Source organism: Leptonychotes weddellii, chromosome 11, assembly GCF_054177405.1.
Source record: "Leptonychotes weddellii isolate Sample4059 chromosome 11, ASM5417740v2, whole genome shotgun sequence".
In the NCBI taxonomy this organism is placed as follows: domain Eukaryota; kingdom Metazoa; phylum Chordata; class Mammalia; order Carnivora; family Phocidae; genus Leptonychotes; species Leptonychotes weddellii.
This window is the reverse complement of record NC_138379.1, coordinates 50,720,675-50,748,221: the sequence shown is the minus strand read 5'-3', so window position 1 is coordinate 50,748,221 and position 27,547 is coordinate 50,720,675. Positions and strand designations below refer to the sequence as shown.

General features: G+C 36.5%; 1 protein-coding gene across 1 annotated transcript in view; it reads left to right on the top strand.

Moving 5' to 3' along the window:
- The window catches only part of RSF1 (remodeling and spacing factor 1), a 151,015-nt gene that overhangs the window by 79,617 nt on the left and 43,851 nt on the right, over positions 1-27,547 (top strand). The window contains exon 3 of the mRNA XM_081797331.1: positions 10,440-10,628. Coding sequence (XP_081653457.1) covers positions 10,440-10,628 — 189 coding nt within the window. The remainder of the gene's footprint in view (positions 1-10,439; positions 10,629-27,547) is intronic.

Below are 27,547 nucleotides of genomic sequence, written 5' to 3'. Positions count from 1 at the left end.
AGATTTATTCCTAGGTATCTTATGGTTTTGGGTGCAATTGTAAATGGGATCGACTCCTTAATTTCTCTTTCTTCTGTCTTGTTGTTGGTGTATAGGAATGCCACTGACTTCTGTGCATTGATTTTATATCCTGCCACTTTACTGAATTCCTGTATGAGTTCTAGCAGTTTTGGGGTGGAGTCTTTTGGGTTTTCCACATAAAGTATCGTATCATCTGCAAAGAGTGAGAGTTTGACTTCTTCTTTGCCAATTTGGATGCCTTTGATTTCTTTTTGTTGTCTGATTGCTGTGGCTAGGACTTCTAATACTATGTTGAATAGCAGTGGTGATAGTGGACTTCCCTGCCGCGTTCCGTGCCCTTTTTTTGACATAGTCCTTTTTTTAAAAAAAAAATCTCGGTTACTTATTTGTATTTTTTTTTTTTTTAGTTTTATTTTTAAGTAATCTCTGTACCCAACGGGGGCTCGAACCCACAACCCTGACATCAAGAGTTGTATATTCTAACAACTGAGCCAGCCCCTCTTATTTGTATTGATAGATACATTTGAGTGGAAACATTTCATGTAAAACCTTAAAATAAAACTTTATTTTTTAATCATTAAGTGACACTAGGATCATTATTCAGATTCGTTGTGTCTCTGGGGCACCTGGTTGGCTCAGTTGGTTAAGCCTCTGACTCTTGATTTCAGCTCAGGTCATGATCTTGGGGTCATGGAATCCAGCCCTGCCTTCACCTCCTCACTCAGCAGGGAGTCTGCTGGAGAATTCTCTGTCTCTCTGTCCGCCTGTCCCCCCCTGCTCTTGTATGCTCTCTCTCTCTTTCAAATAAATAAATCTTAAAAAGAAGAATCTCTGTGTCTCAATTTTTATTTTTGCCATGTAATTATTTAGAATTTATTTCATTAATACCCACAGTTTATATTAATTTTGAAATGATCAGGATCTATAAATAAATCTATTACTAAAATACGGAAAACTAGTGAATATATAACTGGCTTATGAAAAACTCCTTGACTTCAACTCAGCCTCTGATTTTGGTCATTTTCAGTTTTAGCAGATTTTTGTTAGTGACTATTTATTAATGTTTTGAAGAGATAATCTGGAAATTTGAATATTTATGTGTGTCAGGGAAGCTCAACTTTCATGCCTTAAGAATAAATATGAGGGGCGCCTGGGTGGCTCAGTCGGTTAAGTGTCTGCCTTCAGCTCGGGTCATGATTGGGATCGAGCTCCATGTGGGGCTCCCTGCTCAGTGGGAAGTCTGCTTCTCCCTCTCCCTTTGCCCCTCCCCCTGCTTGTGCACTCGCTCTCTCGCTCTCAAATAAATAAATAAAATCTTTAAAAAAAAAAAAAGAATAAATGTGGATTTAATGAGTTTATAGGGGAGTGTTTTATAAGCACCCTTCAATCATACTATAATATGGTTCTCCATATAGTTAATTTACTAAATTAGCAAAGTAGTCCTGAAATGAAATTCACTTACCATCTCTCCCTATGAATACATACATTGAATGAAGTTCTGTTCATGATGTCTCACCCTTTTACTATTTCCTGTATCAACCTTGCATAGTTGTTTAAGTGATATTCTCTCCTACTTTATAGATGAAGAAAATATGACAGAGAAAAATAATTATAATTATTACTGATCAGTCATAATGCTTAAAACAATTCTAATGTACAGTGTTTTAATTAGATCATACCCTAATGGATGATGTGAGAGAAGTGTTTAGGTGATGTGTTTAAAGTTAACTGTGCTTAAATCTGGGTTTCTCTGTTTACCATCTGAAGGCAGATTGCTTAATTTCTTTGATATTCTCTTTCCTGCACTTTAAAATGAGGATGATAGTAAAGTTATTGTGAGGAATATATACATTTATATTGTATATCAACTTGTGTAATTAAGCACTATGCTGAGAAATTGTGGTTATACTAATGCATATAGTACAGCTCTGGGATCTGTAGATGAGTTTCAGGCACCTGTGGAAATGCCTTTTATTGTAAATAGTAGCTCTTAGTTTTATTTAATATGTATATTTTCTGGGGAAGTACCATTGTTTTCCACAAATTCTCAATTTGGTCTGTTTATGCTTCATATACTTGACATATTTTGTGACACGGCATTTCAGTTACCTTTAAATTGACGCAATAGTACTACTTTTGACAAATGTGGGGAACTGTCTTTTCCATATAAGTCTCTTATTTTTGTGAACGTTGAATGTGAAAAGCATTGTGTTATTTTTGGCAATGTGTTATTCTTGCCTGTCGCCAAAATTATCATCTTAGTTGTCATTAAAATACATTATGTACCCCAAATAATGTGTACAACATTATCCTACTTGGCCCTGGTGACATCTTTCCTAGAGTCTGGTATTTAGATTCGGATGCCAAACTCTAAGAAGAACATTAGTAGAGTAAGTCCTTTATGTGAAGAACCACAAAGAAGATGATTGAATGAGCTGAAAATATTTGATCCAGCAGAAATTTAGGGAGATAGAATTATCTTTAAACATTTAAAGGATTGATTTGTGTAGGAGTATTTCTCTTAAGAGTATTTCTCTCAAGCACTGAGCCAGGATCAGTGGATACAAATTATGGGAAAGTAGAACTGAGCTTAGATAAGTGAGAACGTTTGCTTTTTTATATTGCAGAGAAATTATTGTCTTAAAACTGATAGATGATATTAAAAGCATTTTCTAAACTTGTAGGAGTAGGGTTTAAGGAGGCAATACTCTTTTTAGCAAGAAATTCCCTTAGAAACTGAGATAATAAGTGAAGAACAAGTAAAGCAAATAGAATTTTGACTTTTTTATTTAATATATTATACTTCAATATTTTTCTTCATTGGTGAATATTGTTTTTACTAGCGAAATGAAAAATCTGCTTCTCTTGTTTAAAACTATTTCTTTAAAGTAATGCTAATTTTCTTGGAGATCTCTGGTGTTGGAAACATGTTTCTGCCTGACTCTCAAAAGAAGATATGTGACAAAAGTTATCTAGTCTTTAGAATTCTGGGTTGTTTTTTTTTTTAAGCTGTAAGTCAGTCTTTTAAAACGATTGATAAATTTTAAAATGTGAACTTTGCAAGTTAAATATCAAATGAAATATTTTTCTAAAAATAGAGATCCATAAAAAAGGAATTTTCTATATTTGATCTTCTGAAAATTTAATACCTAGACAATATACAGTGTTTGCACTCAGACCACAAAATGGAATTAAACTAGAAATCAGTTGTAGGAAGAGATCTTTAAAATCCCCACATATTTAGATATTAATACACTTCCACATAGCACATGGGTCAATGAAGAAATCTCAAGACAAATTGTTTAAATTATTTTCAATTAAATGAAAATGAAAATACAACATATCAAAATTTATGGTTGAAAATTTTCAGTGAAAGTAATACTTAGAAGAAACTTCTCATATAAAGCAAAGGCTGATTCTTTGAAAAGATCAGTAAGATTGATAAGCACTAGCCAGGCTAACTAAGAAAAAAAGAGAGTGGACACAAATTAGTGATATCAGAAATAAAAAACAGGACATCACTACAAATCCCATGAACATCAAAAGGATAATTAAGGAATACCATGAATAACTCCATGCCCACAAATTGGTAACCTAGATGAAATGGACCAATTCCTTGAAAGACATAATCGGCCAAAATTCTCACCAGAAGAAACAGACAAATATGAACAGGCCTCTATTTGTTAAAGAAATTGCATCAATAGTTAATAACCTAAAACAGAAAGCACCAAGCCCAGATGGGTTCACTAGTGAATTCCACCATCAAATTTAAGGAAGGAATTATACCAATTCTCTTGAATCTCGTTCAGAAGATAGGAGAAGGAATAATTCCTAACTCATTTTAAGGCCAACATTACCCTAATAACAAAATGAGACAAAGACGTTACAAGATAGGAAAACTTTAGACCAATATTTCTCATGAGCATAGATGCAAAAATCCTCAAAAATTCCTTTTCAGCATCATACTTGAAGTCCTAGCTAATGTACTAAGAGAAGTAAAGGGAGTAAGAGATAGAGATTGGGAAGGAAAAAAATAAAACTGTCTTTATGTGCACATAACATGATCATCATCTATGTAGAAAATCTGAAAGCGTTAACAAAAAAACATTCCTGGAATTTATAAGTGATTATCGCAGGGTGGCAGAAGATGTGGTTAATACACAAATGTCTCCTATATATCATCAATGAACATGTGGAATCTGAAATTTAAAACACAATATACCAATTATATTATCTCCCCCAAAATTGAAATACTTAGGTATAAATCTAATAAAATATGAACAAATCTGTCTGAGGAAAAATACAAAACTCTGATGAAACAACCCAAGAGGAACTAAATAAACAGAGAGATGTTCCATATTTGTGAATAGGAACACTTAATATTGTCCAGATGTCACTTCTTCCCAACTTAAAATCTATAGATTTAGTGCAATCATAATCAAAACCCCTGCACGTTGTTTTGTGGATATTGACAAACTTACTTTAAAATTTATATGTAAAGGCAAAAAGACCAGAATAGTCAACACAATATTGAAGAAAAACTATGTTAGAAGACTGTCACTAACTGACTTCACAATCTATATAAAGCTACAGTAATTAAGACAGTGTGGTATTGGTGAAAAGAAGAGACAGATATAGGGACACCTAGCTGGTTCAGTCAGTGAAGCATGTGACTCTCGATCTTAGGGTTGTGAGTTTGAGCCCCATGTTGGGTGTAGAGATTACTTAAAAAAAATACACACACACAAACACACACAAGAAGACTAGACAAATATACAGTGTAGCGGAATAGGGAGCCTTGAAATAGACCCATATGAAGGAGCAAAGGCAGTACAGTGCAGAAAAGATAATGATGCTGGAAAGAAAAGGATATCCATATGCAGAACAATGAATCTAGACACAGACCTTACACCCTTAACAAAAAATAACTCAAAATTAATTATAAACCTTCTTAGAAAATGCAAAACTATGGAACTCCAAGAAGAAAACACAGAAGCAAATCTAGATGATCTTGGGTTTGGCAATAACTTCTTTGGTATAGCACCAAAGGCACAATCCATGAAAATATTTACCAAAGATGTATTTGATAAAGGCCTATTATCCAAAATATACAAAGAACTCTTAAAACTCAACAATAAGAAAACCTGATTTAAGGGACACCTGGGTGGCTCATTTGGTTGAGCATCCAACTCTTGTTTTCAGCTCAGGTCATGATCTCCGGGTCATGGGGTTGGGCCCACCTTGGGCTTCCTGCTCAGCGGGAAGTCTGCTTCCCTTCTCCCTCTCTCTCTGCCCCTCTCCCTGGTCACACTCTCTTTCTCTAAAATAAAAGAGAAAGATTATTTCTTTCTTCAAAAGAAATCTTCAAAAAAAAGAAAAAAGAAAACAACCTGATTTAAAAATGGACCAAAGACCTTAAAACATGTTGCCAATGAAGATATACAGATGGAAAATACACACATATATTTGTATATCTGTACAGATTACACTTTTCATGTGGTCCACATCATATATCATCATTGAAATATAAATTAAAATGAGATACTACTGTACGCCTATTAGAATGGCCAAAATCCAGAACACTGACAACAGCAAATGCAGACAAGGATGTGGAGCAACAGAAACTCTCAACCATTGCTGGTGGAAATGCAAAATGGTATAGCCACTTTGGAATACAGTTTGATGGTTTCTTATAAAATTAAACACCATATGATTCAGCAACCAAATACTCCTTGGTATTTGCCCAAAGGAGTTAAAGAGTTACGTCCACACAAAAACCTGCACACAAATGTTTATGGCAGCTTTGTTCATACTTGCCAAAACTTGAAAGCAACCAAAATGTCAAAACTGATGAACTGAACACTTAAGAACACTTTCATTTCAAAGTATGTAAATTATACCTCAATAAAAATGTTTTAAGAATTGTAATGATTTGACAATCATTTTCAAAAAGCCGAATTCTAAACAGTGTGTCGAGTTTTTATGTATCCAAAATGACAAACTGTCAAAGACATTTCTAAACCATATGCTGCTAGTATAGCACAGTGATTGAGAAGATGGTCTTGGAAGTCAGACTATAATTGAGTTCTGCCTTTAATCTGTACTAACTGTGACCTTAGGCAAATTACTGTACCTCTCTGCAATGTCCTCACTTTCCTCCTCTATAAAATGGGGGTAACACTAGTACCTTTTTAATCAGGTTATATTGGAATTATATGAACTAGTTCATGTAAAGTGCTTGGGGTAGGCCTGGAACATAGTAATTACTAATGTTAACTTCTGTTATTGATACTAATGCTGTTGATATTACTCATTAATGTCTGTCTTCCTTCAGGTTCTTGGCCCCCATAAGAAATACCGTCACTCTCCATTATCTTCCCTATTTTGTCACCTCATTAATTTGGAATCAAATGAAAAAAGATGTAAAAATATTATATACTATAATACTTACAAAGAATTGCTATATTCAGGGGTACCTGGGTGGTTCAGTTGGTTAAGCATCTGCCTTCAGCTCAGGTCATGATCTCAGGGTCCTGGGATCCTGCCCCAAATCTGGCTCCCTGCTCAGTGGGAACCCTGCTTCTCCTCCCACTCCACTGCTTGTGTTCCCTCTCTCGCTGTGTCTCTCTCTGTCAAATAAATAAAATCTTGAAAAAAAAAAAAAAAGAATTGCTATATTCACACTGTGCTGTGCTCTGGAAATGCAGACACTTGATGCAGTTTCTTAAGGAGTTCCAAATTGCGGGAGAAAGAGACAGGGAAGTAGTAAATGATAATAAAGGGTCATAAATGTGATCTGTGATGGAAATCATTCTGGTGTGCTGTTTAGGACCCAGTACCTAACCCATACTTGGCAGAGGATGATGTCTATGCTTGGGTTTGTTTTTGTTTTGTCTGTTTTTTTGTTTTGTTTTGTTATGGTATTGTACTGTCAGCTCAGTTGCTTCTTTAAGGATTAATCCGTACCACTGAGTCTTAACTCTGAACAACCCTTAGACTAGGAAAAAAAATCATATTCCACAATATAATAATTAGGATGATATGCTCCATTTCACCAAAGTCTAAATTAAATTTAGGTACAGATAGTAAAACACAAGAGTTTAGAATCTGTTTAGTCAAAGTCACTCAGTCTGCTTGTTAATCTGACCTTCTAACCTTTATACCTCAACATATTTGTCCCATCTCAGTTAATAGCAGTCACATCCTTTCACCTGCTTGGATCCAAAACTTGGGGGCACATTCTTGACTTTTCTTTTTCTCTCACTTCACATCCACTCTATCAGCAAATCCAAACAGCTCTATGCAAAGTGTATCCAGTGTGATCATTCCTCATCCCCTTGTCCAAGCCACCGTCATTTTTGTTTTTTTAAGATGTATTTATTTCAGGAGAGAGAGAGCATGTGCCTGCACACCCTAGTGGGTGAGGGAGTGGGGAGGAAGAGAGGGAGAATCTCAGATTCCCTACTGAGCGTGGAGCCTGACGCGGGGCTCCATCTCACCACACTGAGACTATGACCTGAGCCAAAACCAAGAGTTGGGCGCCCAACTGACTGAGCCATCCAGGCACCCCTCATTTTTGTTTTTAATACAGTTGAGTGGTTTTTAATATGTTCACAAAGTTGTGCAGCCACCACCGGTGTCAAATTCCAGAACATTTTCCTCACCCCATAAAGAAATCCTGTACCACATACCACATTAGCAGTTTTAATCACCATTCTCCCTTTACTCAGCCAGTGGCATCTGCCAGTCTGCTTTCTGTTTCTATAATTTGCCTATTCCAGACATTTCATAAACAGAATCATACAATATGTGCCCATTGTGTCTGGCTTCTTTTGGAGAGCACAGTCATTTCAGAGTTCATTTATGTAGTTAAATCAGTACTTTGTTCTTTTTTATGGCTAAATAATATTGACCTGTAGGGATATACCACAGTTGTTTATTCATCCTATGCTTGTTTTAGAAAGGGTAGTTGGGGGTAGGCATGCGGAACACATTCCAGGCTAAGAGCAGAAGTGCAGACACCTAACATCCTGAGAGAGCATGGTATTTTGGAGGGATATATCTAATACACCTGAGTGAAGAAATGTTTTAGAGCAAACAAAGCCAGCAATGGAGGGAGAGAGAGCAGAACACTGAATTGTTATCGTCCATAGTCTATTTTCAGAGTTCCTACAGATAGTGGTAAGAATTTTGGGTATAATTTGAATATGTGTTTATTTATAACTCTGACTAGTTCAAATTTGGGATTTTTAAAAATAATTCGCGTACTAAATCTCATTATTAGATCAAAATAGAATTCCAAAGATGGATAGTTTTCTGTTTTCATATAGCATATGACTACATGAAGCTTGCATTTTGACACAGTAGCCAGGTTATTAGCTTTTTAGGGAGTTCTTCAGTAAATTTTTCTGCTAAATTCCATTGTTTCTTAGTCCAATAATTGACATGGATTTTGTAGCAGTATTGGCTCTCTTCTAATGCTTAGAAGCTTTTTAAAATAGGTATAGTGAGCAATTTAAATATATTCAGTTCCCAGAATGACTTCAAAAAATAACAAGAAGGTTGAGGCACTTTTTACATATGGAATTCTTAGTGTACTAAGAGAAGTAATAACATTAAGTGGATAGAGCCTTAGGTTAGAAGCAGGTTGGTGTAATGAAGTTAGGAAATAGGAACTTTGCCAAAAATAAATTTTTTAAAAGATTTTGTCAGAGAGGAAGAGCACAAGCAGGGGGAGCTGCAGGCAGAGGGAGAAGCAGGCTCGATCTGAGTTGAAGGCAGATGCTTAACCGACTGAGCCACCCAGGTGCCAGAGAGGATTCTGAAAGGTCTTAATCTGACCTCCTACTATTAGATTATTAAAATTCTAAAACTTCATTTTATTTGTAATATGTGTAACCTGTGAATTCATTCTCATACACAATATTAATAATACGTATAAACCTGTGTGCTCATTCCCATACATAATGACAAAATGATTGTCATTTTAATTACTGAAAGGTATTGTTTTCCTTAGGAGGCCATTTTAATAACATTCGAGTGAATCCTGTCTTTTATAGATAAGGAAGCTGAAGCCTAGTGAAGATAGAGGACTTGTCCAGAGGCACATAGCCATCTAGGTTAGGAACGGGAATTCTATTTATTCATTAAATATTTCCTTACTTAAGAGCCTACTTCACGGGGGGGAAATCGGAGGGGGAGACGAACCATGAGAGACGATGGACTCTGAAAAACAAACTGAGGGTTCTAGAGGGGAGGGGGGTGGGAGGAGGATGGGTTAGCCTGGTGATGGGTATTAAAGAGGGCACGTTCTGCATGGAGCACTGGGTGTTACGCACAAACAATGAATCATGGAACACTACATCAAAAACTAATGATGTAATGTATGGTGATTAACATAACAATAAAATTTTTTTTTAAAAAAAGCCTACTCATAAGGCAGCGTCTCTGCAATCACCAGAGTTGAGCTGGGATGGAGGTGGCAGGGGAGAGGAGGATAGAGGACATGTGTGGCATGACAGATAAGAACAGAAGTAATTTCATCTGAATAGGAACTACATAGGATTAGAGGTGCATACACACTGTTTTGACAGCACAGATGGGAAGATTATGGTGTTGATTAATTAATTCAGTGGCAGATCTAGAACTGACTTTTCCATCTCTTAGTCCAGGGTTTCCTTTTTCTCTTCACTGTTACACATTGCTTATCTGAGAAGGTGAAATAGCCAAGTGAGCTTTCTTGTTTGTAGGTGGCATTTAAATCAACCATCTATCACAGCTCTCGTCTGGGTATTAAAAATAGAGAATTGATAAGTTAGATCTTATGTATTTGGGATTTTCTTGTATTTTTGATTCAAATTGAATTCCCTTCCTGCAGTTGTAAGCTGTAATTGACAGAACAACATTCAGATTCCTAAATTCTTAGGTTTTTTAACTGTGTTATAAGAGCTGACTTTGTTGTAATTACTCAGAAAGACCTGGATCATAATTTTATAACAGTATCAAATATTATTCTTTCTCTAGGTAGAACAGAGTTCTTACTTACAAATGTATCAAGAATATGAATCATTTTTGTTTAAAAAAATGCTTCTTCAAGGAAATTTTACATTGCTTTTGTACTCTTTAGAGATTGCATAGGACTTTGAAAAATGATCTAACTCTGATTTTTGTTTAATTTTGTTCCTACTGTTCTTTTCAGCCAAAGAGATTTGCATTGCCATTTTAATCAATAGCGAGTATAGATTCCTTCCTTTTTGGAAAATAATGTATTTTCGTATACTTTCATTCCTAATAGTTAGATTCAAGGTTAATTAAGATGAGGTGTACCAGTGTTTTGGATGTTCTTAAGTGTGTTTTTCTTTTTTAAATTTTAATTTCTAACAGGTATTATTCTGAAAGCTCTTTAGAACAGAATTAAGATTTTTATGCTGTTTTGTTTTTTCCCTTATTTAGAAATCGAAACGAGTTGGCTGAGACTCTTGCCCTCCTGAAAGCACAGATTGATCCTGTGCTACTGAAAAACTCTAGCCAACAGGACAACTCTTCCCGGGGAAGTCCCAGCTTAGAGGATGAGGAGACTAAAAAGGAGGAAGAAGCACCTAAACAAGGTTTTTTTTGTGTGTTTTGTTTTGCTTTGTTTTGTAATTTCTTCTCTCTTCTTCCACTCCTATTTCCAACTATATTAATTAGAATTCTTTCAGTTTGAAAAATTGGAAGTCTTCCTGTAGAGGGAGGTCGATTTTTCTTTTCCTTAATGAAAAATAAGAAGCAAAAAGCCATTGAGTACTTTTCCTCTTTTATATTGTACATTTATAAAATTTAAATAAAAAAAGTTCAGATCATCACAACATATTTTTGACTAATTTTAAGAATGCAGAGATACTTAGTGAACTCCTTTATTATTGTAGTTAAATATGCATAAGAAACTTTATCATTTTAACCATTTTTAAGTATACAATTCTGTGGCATTAAGTGCATTCACATTGTTGGGCATCTGTCAACACCGTCCATCTCCAGAGTCATCTTTGCCATGTGAAACTCTCCCCTTTAAATACTGACTCCCCATTTACCCCTGCACTCCCCAGCCCCTGGCATCCAATATTCTGCTTTCTATCTCTGTGAATTTGCCTAACTCTTGGGATGTTCTGTCCAAGAAATCATAGAATATTTGTTCATTTGTGACTGGCTAATTTCACTGAGCATAATGACAGGCTGAATAATATTCCATTGTATGTGAATATCACATTTTGTTTATTCATCTGTCTGTGGACAGTTGGCTTTCTTTCACCTTTTGGTTATTGTGAATACGGCTGCTAGAAACGCGGGTGTACAAATAGCTGTTTGAGTCACTGCTTTCACTTCTTTTGGGTATATACCTAGAAGTGGAATTGCTGGATCATATGGTAGCTTGAGGATCTGCCATACTGTTTTTTTACAGCTGCTGTGCCATTTTACATTCCCCCTAGTCATGTTACTTTGCTGTCCACCAAATGCTGCACGTGCATTTCCATTCAGTCATCATAGCAGCTCCTTGAGGGAACTGCTGTTACTATTGTTTCAGTTTTATAGATGAGGGAATTGGGAAGTTTATAAACTTGCCCTAGGTCCTATGGATAATAAAGTGTCAGAGTCTAGATTTGAACCCTGGTCCTTGTATCACCTATACTTTTCAACTACAGTGGTCTAGGGTTGTACTTCTCAAATTTTAATATGCATGCTGTTCACCTGATGATCTTTTTACAATGCAGACGCTGATTGAATTGGTCTTGTGTGAAGCTGATGATTTGCCATTTTAAAAAGCTACCAAGGACCTAGGTGATGCTGATGCTGCCGGTCAGAGAACCACACTTTGGATAGCAAGGTTACAGGGGCAGTTTTCTCCTAACCTTGTATTTATTTAAATACAGCAAAGTCTTTCAGACAGCTGTTGCTGATGTCTGAATGCTGATATTTTAACACTCAACGCAGTTAAGAGAGAATCTGTGGGGGAGGACATCTCTTTAAAAAGTAGCGCAGGAGGAGGATCAAGACATGTAACCTTTTTTGGTTTTCTCCTTTCTCTTTTAAACAGTGTCTCTTCTGTTTCTCTTACTCTAATAGCAAAATGTGCTTATTCATTCAGGAAATACTTATTTTACACCTACTATGTGTTAAGCACCGTTTTAGACATGAGACTTCAATAAGCAAAGACAAATCCTTGGCTTTTGTGAAGTTTTCACTAAAGTGGATAAAATAGCTGACACATACCATTGATCATGTGCCAAGTAATGTGCTCAGTGCTTTACATGCGTTAAGTCATATAATCTTCACAACCACTCTGTTAGGTATGAAATTAGTATTTCAGTTTTTTTATGGGGTTTTTTGGGTTCTTTTCCAGATGAGAGAAGGGAGACAAGGAGAGGTTTCAGTGACTTTCCCAGGGTCACACAGCCTGTTAGTGGCATACCCAGTGTTCACACTTGGGCAGTCTTTGGTCTTTCTCTGGGGTTTGTGTACTTTAGATGCTGCAGAAACACATAATTTGAGGGAGTCGACAGTTTTATTCGGGCCCTAAAGCCCCATCTCTTACTCACTCCTCTTATGTGTAGTTATTGTGTTCTGTTCCAAGCAAGACCAAAGAAATGGGATTCTGGCTTATCATTTTTATTACTTGCAGATGTAAATAAATACTGCCCTTGGGCAGGGAGAGGAGGGAGAGAGGGGATATTTGGAAATCAGACATCAGTAAGACAAAAAATAAACAGGAACCGGGGAAAGAATAAAACAGCTACTCTTATTCTTGCAACTAAAATAGATTTTTCTTTAATTGTTAGTTGAATTGCCATGCTTTGTATCCAACCTTAGTAAGTTTTTTTTTTTGTAAGTGCCAAGAAAAAATGCATTACATATAAAAGCACGCAAAGAAAAGATCTAAAGATGGCATCATATGTCTTTATTAAAACATTCACTAACTGAGTAATTAAATTGGTTTTTTATTTCAAAGGTTATTGAAATTGTCTTTGAAAAAGTCTGAATTTCTTAAACTGGCATTCAGAATCTCACAGTCTGGCCTCAAACGATGTTTCTAGTGTTATCTCCCACTAGGTTTTTTTTTTTTTATGTTAATTACCATCCCACTAGTTCTTTACATGAGCACTGGTTCTTGATTATCTAGATGACTTTATTTTCTCCTTGTGTCTTGGGCATTCCTTCTGTGTCCTTATCATGCTTTTATCTCCCTGAGATACTTTTCCTCCACTCTGGGAATTCTAGTTATTCAGGGCCATCTGGAATCTCAGAATCTTGATCCTTTTTCTAAGTTCTGCTGGCACTTAAATACTATTTTTTCCCCACTTATATTAGGGTCAGTCATACTACAAAGCTTGAAGCTCTCAAATACTTGCTGACTTGTTCTTCTCAGATTGTGATAGACAATAGATTTCAAAGTGAGTGAGTGTTAGGTATAACTTAAGCCCTTCTCTAAGACCCAGGATGTCTTGGATGTCTTGTCTGGTGGTATACTACCTAGAAGTTACTATTCTTCTAGGACACCATAAAGTTTAATATATGTTTTCACTCCATGTTAGATACTATATTCTAATTTGAAAGGGACCAGAAAGCTAAAAAGAACTTATATGGGGAAAAACAAAGTTGAAGAAATCCTAACCTTTAGTTTTTTCTGCTAATTGGAAAAAGATTTTCCTTTTGTTAGCTTTTGCATCATACACTTCTGCCTATATGTAGAATGGGTAAAGAATATCACTTGAGAATCTTTAATAGAGAATAGAAATTGTAGATTGGCAGCTTGCAAACTTGATTTGGCCTGAAAACATGTTTATTTTGGTTTGTACAGTTCTGCTTTGTTTTTTGTTTTGTTTTGTTTTTAATTAAGGTGAAAGTCAGCATTAAAGTGTACCATTCAGTGGTTTTTTGTATATTCACAATGTTGTGCAACCATCACCACCATCTAATTATAGAACATTTCCATCACCCCATGAAGAAACCCTGTAACAGTTAAGCAGTCACTTGCCGCTTTTTACCTACCCCTATGACTGAATAATATTTCCTTGTATAGATATACCACATTTTGTTAATTCATTCATGAGGTGATGGACATTTGAGTTGTTTCCACTTTTTGGCTATTATTAATAATGCCATCATGAACATTCATATACAGATTTGTGTGGGAACATGTTTTCACATGTTCGTTGTTTTTTTTTAATTTGAATTTGCTGTGAACATTTAAAATTGGAAATTAGAAGAGCTGCTAACAATGGAGCATTATTTTTGCCTATCAACAGTGAGCTGTACAGCTGAGTAATGTTTGACTCTCCTTAGAATTTGCATTCTCCAGTTTACCTCAGTCCTCTCTGTGTACGCTAAAATTGGGCTTAATCTCAGTTGCTTAGCCTAGTACTTACATTTTGTTTTTCTTATGATATAAAGTAAAAAAATTATTATATTCATGTGTCTATCAAATATTGAAAAAACAAGAGAAAGGAAAAAGAGAGAGGCGACTTGTTGGCAGCAGTGAAGGATATTCCTGCAATTATAATAGGTAAACTAAGCTACAGATGATTCTCTTGCGGCCATTACTAACTTGATATATGATCTAAAGCTTAAATTCAACATGGCAAAATAATACAACTTAATGTAGTATCTTAGCCTGCCCTGTCTGCCATAACAAGATATCAGGCTTGGTGACTTAAACAACGGAAATTTATTTTCCCCCAGTTTTAGAGGCTAGAAGTCCCAGATTGGGGTGCCAGCAGACCAGGTTCTCTGAAGACTTCCTTCCTGGCTTACAAATGGCTGCCTTCTCTCTGCTCACATGGCCTCTTCTATTTGTGTGTGTGGTGAGAGAGTGATCTGGTGTTTTTCCTTTTCTTATAAGGGCACCAGCTCTATTGGATTAGGGCTCTACCTTTTTTATATCATTTAACAATAATTACCTCACTAAGAGCCCTGTCTCCAAATACAGTCACATTGGGGATGGGGGCTTTAACATGAATTTAAGGGGGGAATAATTCAGTCCATACATGTAGTATTATGAAACAGTCCCATAGTAATATGGGTAATGGAAAAGATACCTGATAGAGAAATTAGGAGGGATAAGGGGAGAACTGCAATTTTAAGATTTGTTTCTTATGCTAAGATGAGCAGTTATATATATATATTTTTCTTTTCTTTTCTTTGAATTCCAGTGTACTTAAACATACGGTGTTATATTAGTTTCAGGTTAAGGTGCCCCTTAATTTCCCTTCTTAAGTTTGAAGTCAGAGGGGCGCTTGGGTGGCTCAGTTGTTAAGCATCTGCCTTCGGCTCAGGTCACGATCCCGGGGTCCTGCAATCGAGCCCCGCATCGGGCTCCCTGCTCGGCGGGAAGCCTGCTTCTCCCTCTCCCACTCCCCCTGCTTGTGTTCCTGCTGTCGCTCTCTCTCTCTCTGCCAAATAAATAAATAAAATCTTTTAAAAAAAAAAAGGAAAATGAATATTGTTCAGTTTGCCTTTCTAAAGTAATATAAACCAAAGTTTACTAGTACAGTACTGAAAACTAAATAATGATGGCATTCAATTATAAAAATTATGTGAAAATCCTGAGAGTAGATTCCCTGTATACAAAATTCTGTCAGTGTTTGCTAATACTTCGTGCTCACCAGCAGCTGTTTACTGGCATAAAGTATATAGTAGTAAACTCCCTATTAAATGACTCAAGGCTAAACTCTGTATTGCATATAACAGTGCTAAGTACTAGATCCAACACTGTCGTAATGACCAGCCCCCGTTCCCAGAAACAGTGATCCAGTTTCTGATTCCAAATCAAAGGAACAATGAATTAAGAAATAAAATAATAAAACTTTAGTAGCTTTTTAAAATTTAAAATATAATCACCAACATTATACATGTTTATATTGTGTTCACTAAAAACAGAATTTAATTATATTTCTAACTTTATGTTTTTCTTACGCCTCATTTATGTTTTCTTGCCTGGCTCCTGTGGCCATTAGAGTTTGTAACGCCTTCTGTGGGGGCGGGGGGAACGGTACTAATTGTTACAGCTACAAAGAAAGGTTTTGATATGATATGGGTGTTTAATTTAGAGACTTATGGATGGGTTTTAAAATGTCCTTGTACTTGGCACAAAATAATCTTTTATATTACCATGTTAAATATTGTTTCACTACAGAAAAGTATAGAGAGAGCAGATAAATACAGGTGTTATTGTCACCTTGTTACAATATCTTAAATAGTTTCCTTTATAAAAACAAAAGAAAATGTACTATTTTTATCATCACCATCATTCCTTCTTTATGTTAGGCCTGCCTTAAATTGTCAGGATAAAGGACAAAATACATTGAAGTTTGCATTTCTTTTATTTTTATGCCAGGAACAATAGGACACAGATCATGTTGCTTCTTATGTGAATGATTTGTGCTTGCTGGAGAGGGAAGGAGAAAAGCAAAAGAAATCTTATGATTAGATTAACTATTGGCATTCTGATTAAGTTTGTTGTGACTTGAATTAGAACGAAGAATTAAAGTTATCATTCACAGTTGGAAAATGGCAGTGGTATGGCTTTTGAGTCTCTACAGATTCCTTCATTAAAGGAACATATTAATGGCAAAAATTTAGAACTAGACAGTATCTGAAACTAAGGTCTTAAAGGGGCTCAGGGGTACTGTGGGCCTTGGGAGTTCTCAAACTTTTCCAGGCAAACCTCCCTTCCAGAACAAACTCCACACTGAGCTTTGTCCAAACTGCTAGGAATAGAATCCAAATTAAATCCAATTTAAGCATGCAAAAAAGAAGCTTCAAATAAAAGTATGAGAGAGGAATAGAGTTCATTCATCTCATTAAGTAAATCACTTTAAATTTGAATATCTCACAAAAATAACAGATGGGGAGCTCTAGAGCTATGAAATTAGAAAAACTATCTATTTGACATAAAAATTAGCAACTAAAAAGGATCAAAGCAAATCCCACAGGATTATAAGAACAAAAGAAAATAAGCAGAAAAACATCACTGCAGAGAATAAAAGCTTATCCTAAAGACATTCCCATAAAATGTGAAAACTGTAACTTCAAAGGTGGTAGAACTCAGAAGAGTCAAGATTTCTCACAAATCTAGAAGAAACATCAGAGTGGACAAACTCAAGGATTAGTGCCTTTACAAAATAGCAAATGGAAAGCTATATATATTTTTTAATCAAAAAGAAATGAAAGAGATAAAGATTTGACAGAAAGAGATAAGGATTTGAAGATGGGAAAGAAAATCCAACAAGGGTCAACAAAAAAGAAAACCAAAACCAAAGCAAGGGAACAGACAAAAATACTGAAGTCTGTGCTTAACAAAACCTCCTGAAACAAAGTTGTTAGGCTGCATGTTGAAAAGGCACTGCGTACCTTGGAAAAAGAACCCAGAACAACCAACATCAAGACATATTCCAGTAAAATTACTGGGATTTGAAGAAGAAAGGCTCCGATTATCCAGGCAAAAAGACCACGTGACATACAGCAGAATGAAAATCAGACTGCCATCACTGTATTTGAAAGCAATGTTTTATGATAGAATAAAATGCCATAACACAAGTAAGGCAACAAAAATGTGACCCAGGGATTATGTTTCCAGCCAAACTGGCTTTCAAATAAAGACTGCAGATAAACTTAATTATCTAAGGTCTGTTTTAGAAATCTTGAAGCAAATGAGCTTCAGATAGCCAGAATGACTAACATAATATCAGTGGTGAGTGCTTTCAAAATACATAAAAATATATTCATTTTTTGGCTTAATAATTCATATATATGTTTCCTACTTCTGTTTATGGGAGAACTCTAAGAACAGTGATACCCCAGTAGTACTGTGTACTCTTGGTCTCCAGATTAATATCATTCTCCAATAAAAGGAACCAGCGCTCCTTAGATTGATTCTGGCGATGGGCAGGGAGAATACAAGATGAGCCTCAGACATCACAGAATGCCGAGACTCAGGACGTGCTCAAAAAAGCATTTGGGCGTATCAGTAGTACCCAGGTGCCAATAAGAAGCAGCTCTCGGTAGTGAAAGCAGAAACTGTTTTAGCTACAAATTTATATTAATGATAGATTTAAACCATAGATTTAAATAAATGTCCATGAGTTCTACTTAATGTAAGTACATAATTGTGTAAATAAGTAAATAGAGGTGAAGGGACAGCCTTCCCTGCTGACAAATATTGGTTAGGAATGAAGGAAATACAAAATCACCATTTGGGAAACACTACAATAATAGTTGTTGCAGGCAAGATCTCTGACAGATGCTAAAATCAGTGGGTTACAATTTATGGAGCAACAGAATATTAGCATAATTTCAGTGAGCTCCCCAAGATATCTACCTGTTATAAGGAGAAAAATGGTGACTTCATAGTGTAATAACCAGCCAACAGCACCTTAACTAAATGAGCAGGCATTGACATCCTGTATTCTCTGATGTAATGCACAGCATCTCTTTTGTGGAATTTTTGTCAAAAATATATAATCTCAATCTAATCTTGAGAAAACATTTAAAAGCCAAAATTAAGAGGTATTCTACAAAATTACTGTGTCAGAGTCAGCAGAAACAAGGAAAGAATGAGGAACGGTCACACATTGGAGGAGACAAGAACAAACAAGAACAAAATGAGTCCTGGATTCTTAAATGGAAAGGACATTGGGGAAAAACTGGCAAAATTTAAATAAAATCTGTTTAATTAATAGTATTTTACTAATGTTAGTTTCCTGATTTTGATAATTGTACTATAGGTATCTAAGTTGTTAACTTTAGGAAAAACAGGGTGAAGGTGTACTTGAACTATTTTTGTAACATATCTGTATGTCTAAATTTATTTCAAAATAAGATTTTAAAAAGAATGTTGCATTAAATTTGTAGTTACACGTACCTAAATCTACATGGCAGACATGAGAAAGAATGTGTAGTCTTTAATGGATATGTGTTTTGACAGTGGAGCTAGAGTAAGACAGATGGAGAAAAAATGGGAAGAGTATACACAAATACCTCTTAACTTTTTATTAAATCACTGATGATGGTGTCAATACTGTTATTCTGAGAATATTTTGTATCTAGCATGAGAAAAAAATAATAACTAATATTTTAATTATATCACCCGTGTTGCCTTTAAAACCAAGATTCTCAAGGGGGGATTATAAGATGTAAGATAGAAGATATTAAGAAAACACTGAAATAGCATTATGAATTTATGAATTATTTTTATTAAAAAAATATACATATATTTTCTAGTTCTGTCCACTGAAAAAACTTAGAAACAGTGTCCAACCCAATAGTAGTGATCAGCCTTAACACCTAGATTGTGTTTGTGAAAAAGTTTCCCACCAATTCAGAGGCATAATGAGAATGAGCCAAGAAACATTTTATCATTCCAGGTAGTGTGGATGTTTTCAAGTCAAGTCAAAAAGACTCAAGAGCCAGGGCACCTAGATGGCTCGGTCGGTTAAGTATCTAACTCTTGATCTCACCTCAGGTCTTGATTTCAGGGTCATGAGTTCAATCCCCACACGTGTGGAGCCTACTTTAAAAAAAAAAAGACTCAAGAGCCAACTTAAAGAGATCATAATTGAATATGCTTAAATCCGTTACTTTCATTATGATACTAAAAGAAAAATTGGTTACCTTTGGAGAATGCCAGTGGCGATCAAATTATGGTTTTGAAAATTGTTAAATAAAAGAATCAAACACTTATCCTTCCTTTTCTATATGTACTGTACCACCATATAACAAAATAGTGAATTTGTAAAGTTTATAGATTTTATTCCAACAACTCACTGATGAAGGAATGATAGAACGGGAATATCACCATTTTGGCGTTCCTGATAAAGGTTTTAGATAGTGAGCATCAGTATCAACATCACAAAAAGAAATAATCAGACATTAAGGCCCATCACTGAAGTAGTTTTGCCCCAAAAATTAAACTTGAATCTGATGAAGGCTATAGATCAAAGTGACGATTTAAGGGACAGAAAGGGCAGAGGAGCATGCGAGTACAGTCAGCGTAATCCAGAAATTATAGGACAAATGATTCAGTGACTTGAACAAATAAACTGCAAGAAAAGTAAAGGATGGAGGGGACAACAGAAAATTAAAGGGACAGAAAAAGGAAAATAATACACAGGTAAAACTAAAATAAGGACGTGCTTAACATAAAAGTCAAGTTAATGGTTTTTCTTGGTAGGGAGAGGGAATTCTTGGGAAGAGGCATGTGTAAGGCTTGCAAAATAGCTGGCAAGGTCCTATTTCCTGTTTGCCTTCTAATAATTTATTAATCTGTTATTTGTTTTGTGTGGCTTTCTTTATTTTGTTATAGTTAATTATAAAAAAAAATCCTCTGTCAGATATCTACTGTGTAATTTTTAAATAAATTATAAAAGAATTGGCATCAGGGGTGCCTGGGTGGCTCAGTGGGTAAGCATCTGCCTTCTGCTTTAGGTCATGATCTCAGGGTCCTGGCATCAAGCCCCTTGCTGGGCTCCCTGCTCCGTGGGGAGCCTGCTTCTCCCTCTGCCTGTCACTTCCCCTGACTGTGCTCTCTTGCTCTCTCTCTCTCTGTCAAATAAATAAATAAATTATTTTAAAATTGGCACCAATTCATATCCCTTTAGCATGCAGTAAATTGGTCGTACTGCTGTGTTAGTGTAGGCAGCTCCTCTTATTTGTCCATTAAGTACATGATATTGATAAAATCAAATGATAATTGCAGTATTTTGAGCCCCTTTTGGAAACTGTAAATTCTGTCAACATCTTTAAAATGGTGAAAAGTTTCTTTGCCAAGCAAAATATTTCAGTTGCAAAAATATATTCCTCTCATAAGCATGGTTGATACTTTACCTGTAATATTTCATTCATTCATTCCAATCAACAAATATTTATTGAGTACTTGGAATAAACCTGTAAACAAAATCAATCGACTTCTAGCCTTCATGACACTTACATAATATGGGGAGGTAGACAATAAACAAGATCAGTAAATACATAGTATATTAGATGATGATAAGGAGCTATGGAGGTAAAATAATTTGGGGCATGAGGGAGGGTGTAACTTTAGATTGGGGGTTAGAAAAGGACTCACTGAAAATGTGACACTTGAGTAAAAACTAAAGGGTTGGCAAGAGCAAGCCATGAAGATACCCGAGGAAAAAAGGTTTTTTTAAGCAGACAGAAACAAATGCAAGACCCTGAGGGGGAAGCATTGTCTACTTAATATGTTAGAGCAGAGATTGGCAGAGTAGGGGCTGCAGGCTAAATACGGCCTGCTATTCTTTGTTTTTTGTTTAAAGATTTTATTTATTCATTTGAGAGAGAGAGAGAGTGTGCACGCGCACAGGTGGGGGGAGGGGCACAAGGGGAGGGACAGCGTGAAGCCCACATGGGGCGTGATCCCAAGACCCTGGGATTATGACCTCAGCCACCCAGGTGCCACCTGGCCTGCTTTTCTTTTGTTAATTAGATGTATTGATTCTTTTAGTATCTTATTGTCCATAGTTGCTGTCTTACTACAAAGGTAGAGTTGATTAGCTGGTATACAGACTAAAATATTTACTGTCTGACCCTTTACAGAATAAATTTGCTGGCTCCTGTTTTATAGCAAGGTGAGTAATACAGCTGACACAGAATGAGTGAGGGGTATTCTAATACAGGAGGAAATGAGATCAGGGAGGTCAGGCTATGGGAGGTGGGGGAGAGGGGTGCAGAGGTTGTATAGGGCCTTGTGGTTTATTGAGAATGTTGATTTTTAGTCTGAATAAAATGAGATGACCTTGAAAAGCTTTTATCATGAATTCTCTTGAAATAATTCCCAAACTATTCTTGTTTCTCTCCTTGGTCTTCTTTATTTACTTGGCATAGGACAGCCATGAGGTCCCATTAAAACAAGTGAGATGACAGCACTGTTTGAAACTCTTCCTGGGGGGCCTGCAGGGCTCAGTCAGTTGAGTGGCTGCCTTCGGTTTGGGTCATGGTCTCAGGGTCCTGGGATTGAGCCCTGCATTGGGCTCTCTGCTCAGCAGGAGCCTGCTTCTCCCTCTCACTCTCCCCCTGTGCGCTCGCGCTCTCTCTCTCTCAAATAAATAAATAAAAATATTTTTTAAAAAATAAAACCCTTCCTGAGTAGACTGGAGGAGATGAGATCCAAAAAATAGGTAGAAGGATTGGCCTTAGCTTAAAATAGCATCTGTATTTTAACAGGAGTAGGTTTACAGGTCAGGTGATGAGAAGGAGCATTCTGCCTCATGGCTTCTATTTTCTCTGTGAAATGGAGGACGGAATCATCTGAAAATGCGGACATAGCAGAGAGATCACAGGTTTAAGGATAGTGAAGAACACTGAAATAGTTATTGCTGGAGAAAAGGGGGAAGGTTACTGGCAGTGTCAGTGTCTCAGGGATAGCTGGTGACCATGAATTTATTGTAATACCAGTCTTATTCCCAGTAGCTGATACAGATCTCTGCCCATGATAGATGCCTTGTGCCTGTTTACTGCCAATTAATTTTGAATGTATGTTAAAAAGGTAAATGTAAACTTACCTAAATTCATGAATGCTAAATCTGAAGAGTTGCTTTTGTGGTCCAGATTAGATTTGCATTGCTCTGCTATTTAATGTTCCTTAAGCCCTAATTGGCTGTCTTGCAAAATGGTCAACACATTTTACTCTGGTTGATAAACAGAATGAGAGATGGTTCCAGAGAAATTTAGCAGTACCATTGTAGAAACAGCAGTGTACATATTTAATTTTAATGACAAGTCAGCATGAATGGGAATAGTGTGACCAGCTGTTCTCCTTTGTCTAGGATTGTCTGTTTTATCATGGCAAGTCCCATGTCCTAGAAAACCCCTCAGTCCTGGGCAAACCAGGGTTTCTTATAATTGGGTTGCTTATAGTTTATCTCACTGTAAAGATAATACATGTTCGTTCTAGAAAACTTGGAGAAGTGTAAAGCAAAAAATAAAAATTATTCATTATCTTGTGACCAAGAGGGAAAACCACTGTTAATATTGTTATTTCTTTCTTTCCAGTGCTTATTTTAGGCATGGTTGTTTATTTATTTATTAGAATTGAGATTATGTGATAAATGCAATTATATATCCTACTTTTTATACTTTTTTTTTTTTTAAAGATTTTATTTATTTATTTGAGAGAGAGACTGAGAGAGAGAGCACATGAGAGGGGGGAGGGTCAGGAGGGTCAGAGGGAGAAGCAGACTCCCTACCGAGCAGGGAGCCCGATGCAGGACTCGATCCAGGGACTCCAGGATCATGACCTGAGCCAAAGGCAGTCGCTTAACCAAGTGAGCCACCCAGGCGCCCTTATACTTCTTCTACTATGAGGATTTTCCCAAGTCTTTAAACATTCCTTAAAGAAGGGCGCCTGGGTGGCTCAGTCGTTAAGCGTCTGCCTTTGGCTCAGGTCATGATCCCAGGGTCCTGGGATTGAGCCCTGTATCAGGCTCCCTGCTCAGCAGAGAGCCTGCTTCTCCCTCTGCTTCTCACCCTGCTCATGCTCTCTCTCTCTCTCTCTCTCTCAAATAAGTAAAGCAGTATGCAAACACAGGAGGGGGAGTGGTTAATTCTTAGTGCGGGAAAAACTCAGATAAAACTATAAAATCCAGTGATGTTTTAACTGGGCTTGACAGATGTAAGATTTTGCCAATACTGTAATAAAATAATGATTATGATATTATGATTAGTAATGATTATCATTGAATGCATACCATGGGCTTGACAGATGTAAGATTTTGTCAATAATGTAATAATAATAATGATTATCATTTAATGCATCCTTCAGTAATCATTAGCAATCATGTGGGATAAGTTATTGATATTTTTAATTGTTTTACAAATTGGGAAAGAGAGGAATGAGGAGGTAAAGAAGAGTAGAAATGGCTTTCTAAGCAATGATGACATTTTTGGGAAACCCTGCATTTTCTAATGTGGCTAAAGTTTATGGTAAGAAGGAGCCAAATAATGAATAATAACAATAATAACAGCTCTCAAATATTGGACAGAGTGCTTCACGGGCTTCATTAAAAAGGAAAAAAAAAAAAGCCCTCACAACAATTTCTCTCCTTTCCTTTCCTTTGTTCGTTCTTTCTTTCTTTCTTTCTTTCTTTCTTTCTTTCTTTCTTTCTTTCTTTCTTTCTTTGAGGGAAGAGGGTGAGGGGAGAGTACATGTTGAGGGAGGGGCAGAGAGAGAGGGAGAGAATCCTCAAGCAGACTCTGCCAAGCACAGAGCCTGACTCGGGGCTCAATCCCATGACCCTGGGATCATGACCTGAGCCGAAACCAGGAGTCGGACACTTAACTGACAGAGCCACCCAGGCACCCCTCACAGCAGTTTCGTGACGATAGGTATTTTTATTTCACTTTGAGTTTAGAGTCTAAAGAAATGTAGGAAGATAGTTTCCCCAAGGTCTCATAACTAGCCAGTTTGGAAGTGGCACTAGAGCATTAAAGTTTGTCTGACTCATATCTTCTTAATTTTTAATGAAATTGTTCAAATAAACAACACAGTATAAAACACTTAGATATTGCTAAAATTTGCTTTTGATTAAAACTGTTACAGAAGCAGATATTTTCCCCTCATTTTCCATTCCATTCCTTTTCCCTCCTTTTCTAGGCATGGCCCCACAGTCCTGTGAATCATTCTTATACATACGTTTATGATTTTGCTACATACGTATGTAGCCATATCAATATATAGCCTCATTTTATGCATTTTATAACTACTGCAAATACATGTTCGCTCCTTTTGCATCTTGCTATTTTCATTCATCATTCTGTTTCTGAAATTTAGCCATATTGATCCATGTAATTTGTTTCTTTTCTATTATTTGCTATACAGTGGTTATTCATTTTCCTATTTGATGGATATTTAGATTATTTCTAATTTTGCAGTTTTATAGCAGTGCTGTAATAAATACTCATGCTTATTTTTCTGTATAGTATATGTAAGTATATTTTCTATAAGCAGAATTACTCTATTATAGAGTATATTTCTTCAGGCTTTAGAGTGGATATTTCCAGCTTGCTCTTTGAAGTGTTTGTATTAATTTACCATAGGTATATAAGATTGGAGCAGACTCTGAAACCACTATGCTATTTTAAAATTAAGTCTTGGCTTAGAAGAGGAAGATTATAAAGAAATTACACCTCATCAGGCATTAGTTACCCCTTTATCACCCAGTGGATGACAAACCCAATATATATTAAGTGGATATGGATAAATTTTGGTCAGTATGGAAGAGGAAAGGTAATAGAAAGCAAAAGTGAAAGGAAAATGTATCAGACATGATTACATTTGGCTACATGTTTGTTCAAACAGCATTGGGTTTTTTTTTCTTGGAATAAAAAGTGAGGTAGTCAGTAGTCCAAGTCTGACTAAGCAGCTCCGTGAAGCCATCAAATACCCTTCCTAGTCTGCTATCCTTACAGTGTGGCTTTGATTGCTCCCTCTCCATGTATTGTGTGTAGACTCTGGGTAGAAAGGAGAAAGGCAAAAGGCGTAGGTCAGCTGAACCTGGTAAGTCTCACCCAGGAGACTTCCTCATATATTTCCTTGGTCAGAACTGGATCGTATGACTCCTAGCTATAAGGTATCTAAAGAGGCAAGTACTTTACTGAACAAAAACCAGGTTCTTTTAGTAAGAAAAAAGAGGAAACTTACAAAAGCATACCTTCGAGATCTTGCAGGTTTAGTTTTAGACCACCCCAGTAAAGCAAGTATCACAATAAAATGAATCAAAGGAATTTTTTGGTTTCCCAGTGATTATAAAAGTTATATTTGCACTCTACTGTAGTCTGTTAAGTGTGCAATATATGTCTACAAAAACAATGTACATATTTTAATTCAAAAATACTTCATTGCTAAGAAATGCTCACCATCATCTGAGCTTGCAGTGAGTCATAATCTTTGTGCTGATGGAGGGTCTTGCCTCGATGTTGATGGATGCGGACTTATCGGGGTGATGGTTGCTGAAGGTTGGGGTGGCTGTGGCAGTTTCTTAAAATAAGACAGCAGGGGCACCTGGGTGGCTCAGTCAGTTAAGCGTCTGCCTTCGGCTCAGGTCATGATCCTGGGGTCTTGGGATCGAGTCCCGCATCAGGCTCCCTGCTCAGCAGGGAGTCTGCTTCTCCCTCTCCCTCTGCCTGCCGCTCTGCCTACTTGTGCTCTCTCTCTGTCTCTCTGTCAAATAAATAAAATCTTAAAAAAAAGAAAAAGACAACAATGAAGTTTGCCACATCAGTTGACTCTTCCTTTCATCAGTGATTTCTCTCTAGCATGCAGTGCTGTTTGATATAGCATTTTACTCTCAGTAGAACTTCTTTCAGAATTGGAATCAATCATCTTAAACCCTGCCACTGCTTTATCAATTTAGTTTATGTAGTATTCTAAATCCTTTCTGTCATTTCAATCATCTTCACAGAATCTTCACCAGGAGTAGTTTCCATCTCAAGAAACCACTTTCTTTGCTCATCCATAAGAAGCCACCCCTCATCTGTTCAAGTTTTATCATGAGATTACAGCAGTTCAGTCCCATCTTCAGGCTCCACTTGTAATTCTAGTTTTCTTGCTGTTTCTAACACATCTGCAGTTATTGCCTCCACTGAAGTCTTGAACCCCATAAGGTCATCCCTGAGGGCTGAAACCAACTTCTTCCACACTCCTGTTCATGTTGGTATTTTGACTTTTTCCTATGAGTCATAGATGTTCTTCATGGCATCTAGAATAGTAAATCCTTTTCAGAAGGTTTTCAGTTTTCTTTGCTTACATCCATCAGAGGAATCAGTATCTATGGCAGCTATAGCCTTATGAAATGTATTTCTTAAATAATAAGACTTGAAAGTGGAAATGATGCCTTGATCCATGGGCTGCAGAATGGATGTTGTATTAACGAGCATGAAAACAACATCCATCTTGTCCATCTCCATCAGAGCTCTTGGGTGACCAGGTGCACTGTCAATGAGCAGCAGTATTTTGAAAGGAATCTTTTTTTTTGAGCAGTTGGTCCCAGTAGTGGGGTTAAAATATTCAGGAAACCCTGTTGTAAACAGACGTGCTATCATCCAGGCTTTGTTGTTCCCCTCATGGAGCACAGGCAGAGTAGATCTTTTGACTTTTGACATGCCTTACTAAGCTTCATCATTTCTAACTTTCGATTTAATTGGAGGGATGTGCAACTTTTCCTTTTGCTGGAACACGTAATGACTGTTTTAAGATTATTAGCTGGCCTGATTTCAGTATTGTTGTGTCTCAGGGAATAGGATGGTCCAAGGAGAAGGAGAGATAGGGGGATGCTCAGTTGGTGGAGCAGTCAGAACACACACACTTACCATCAGTTAAGTTGACCATCTTAAATGGGTGTGGTTCGTGGAGCCCCAAAGCAATTGTAATAGTAACATCAAATGATCACTGATCACAGATTACTATAACAAATATAATATGATGAAAAACCTTGAAATATTATGATAATTACCAAAATGTGACAGACATGAAGTGAGCAAATGC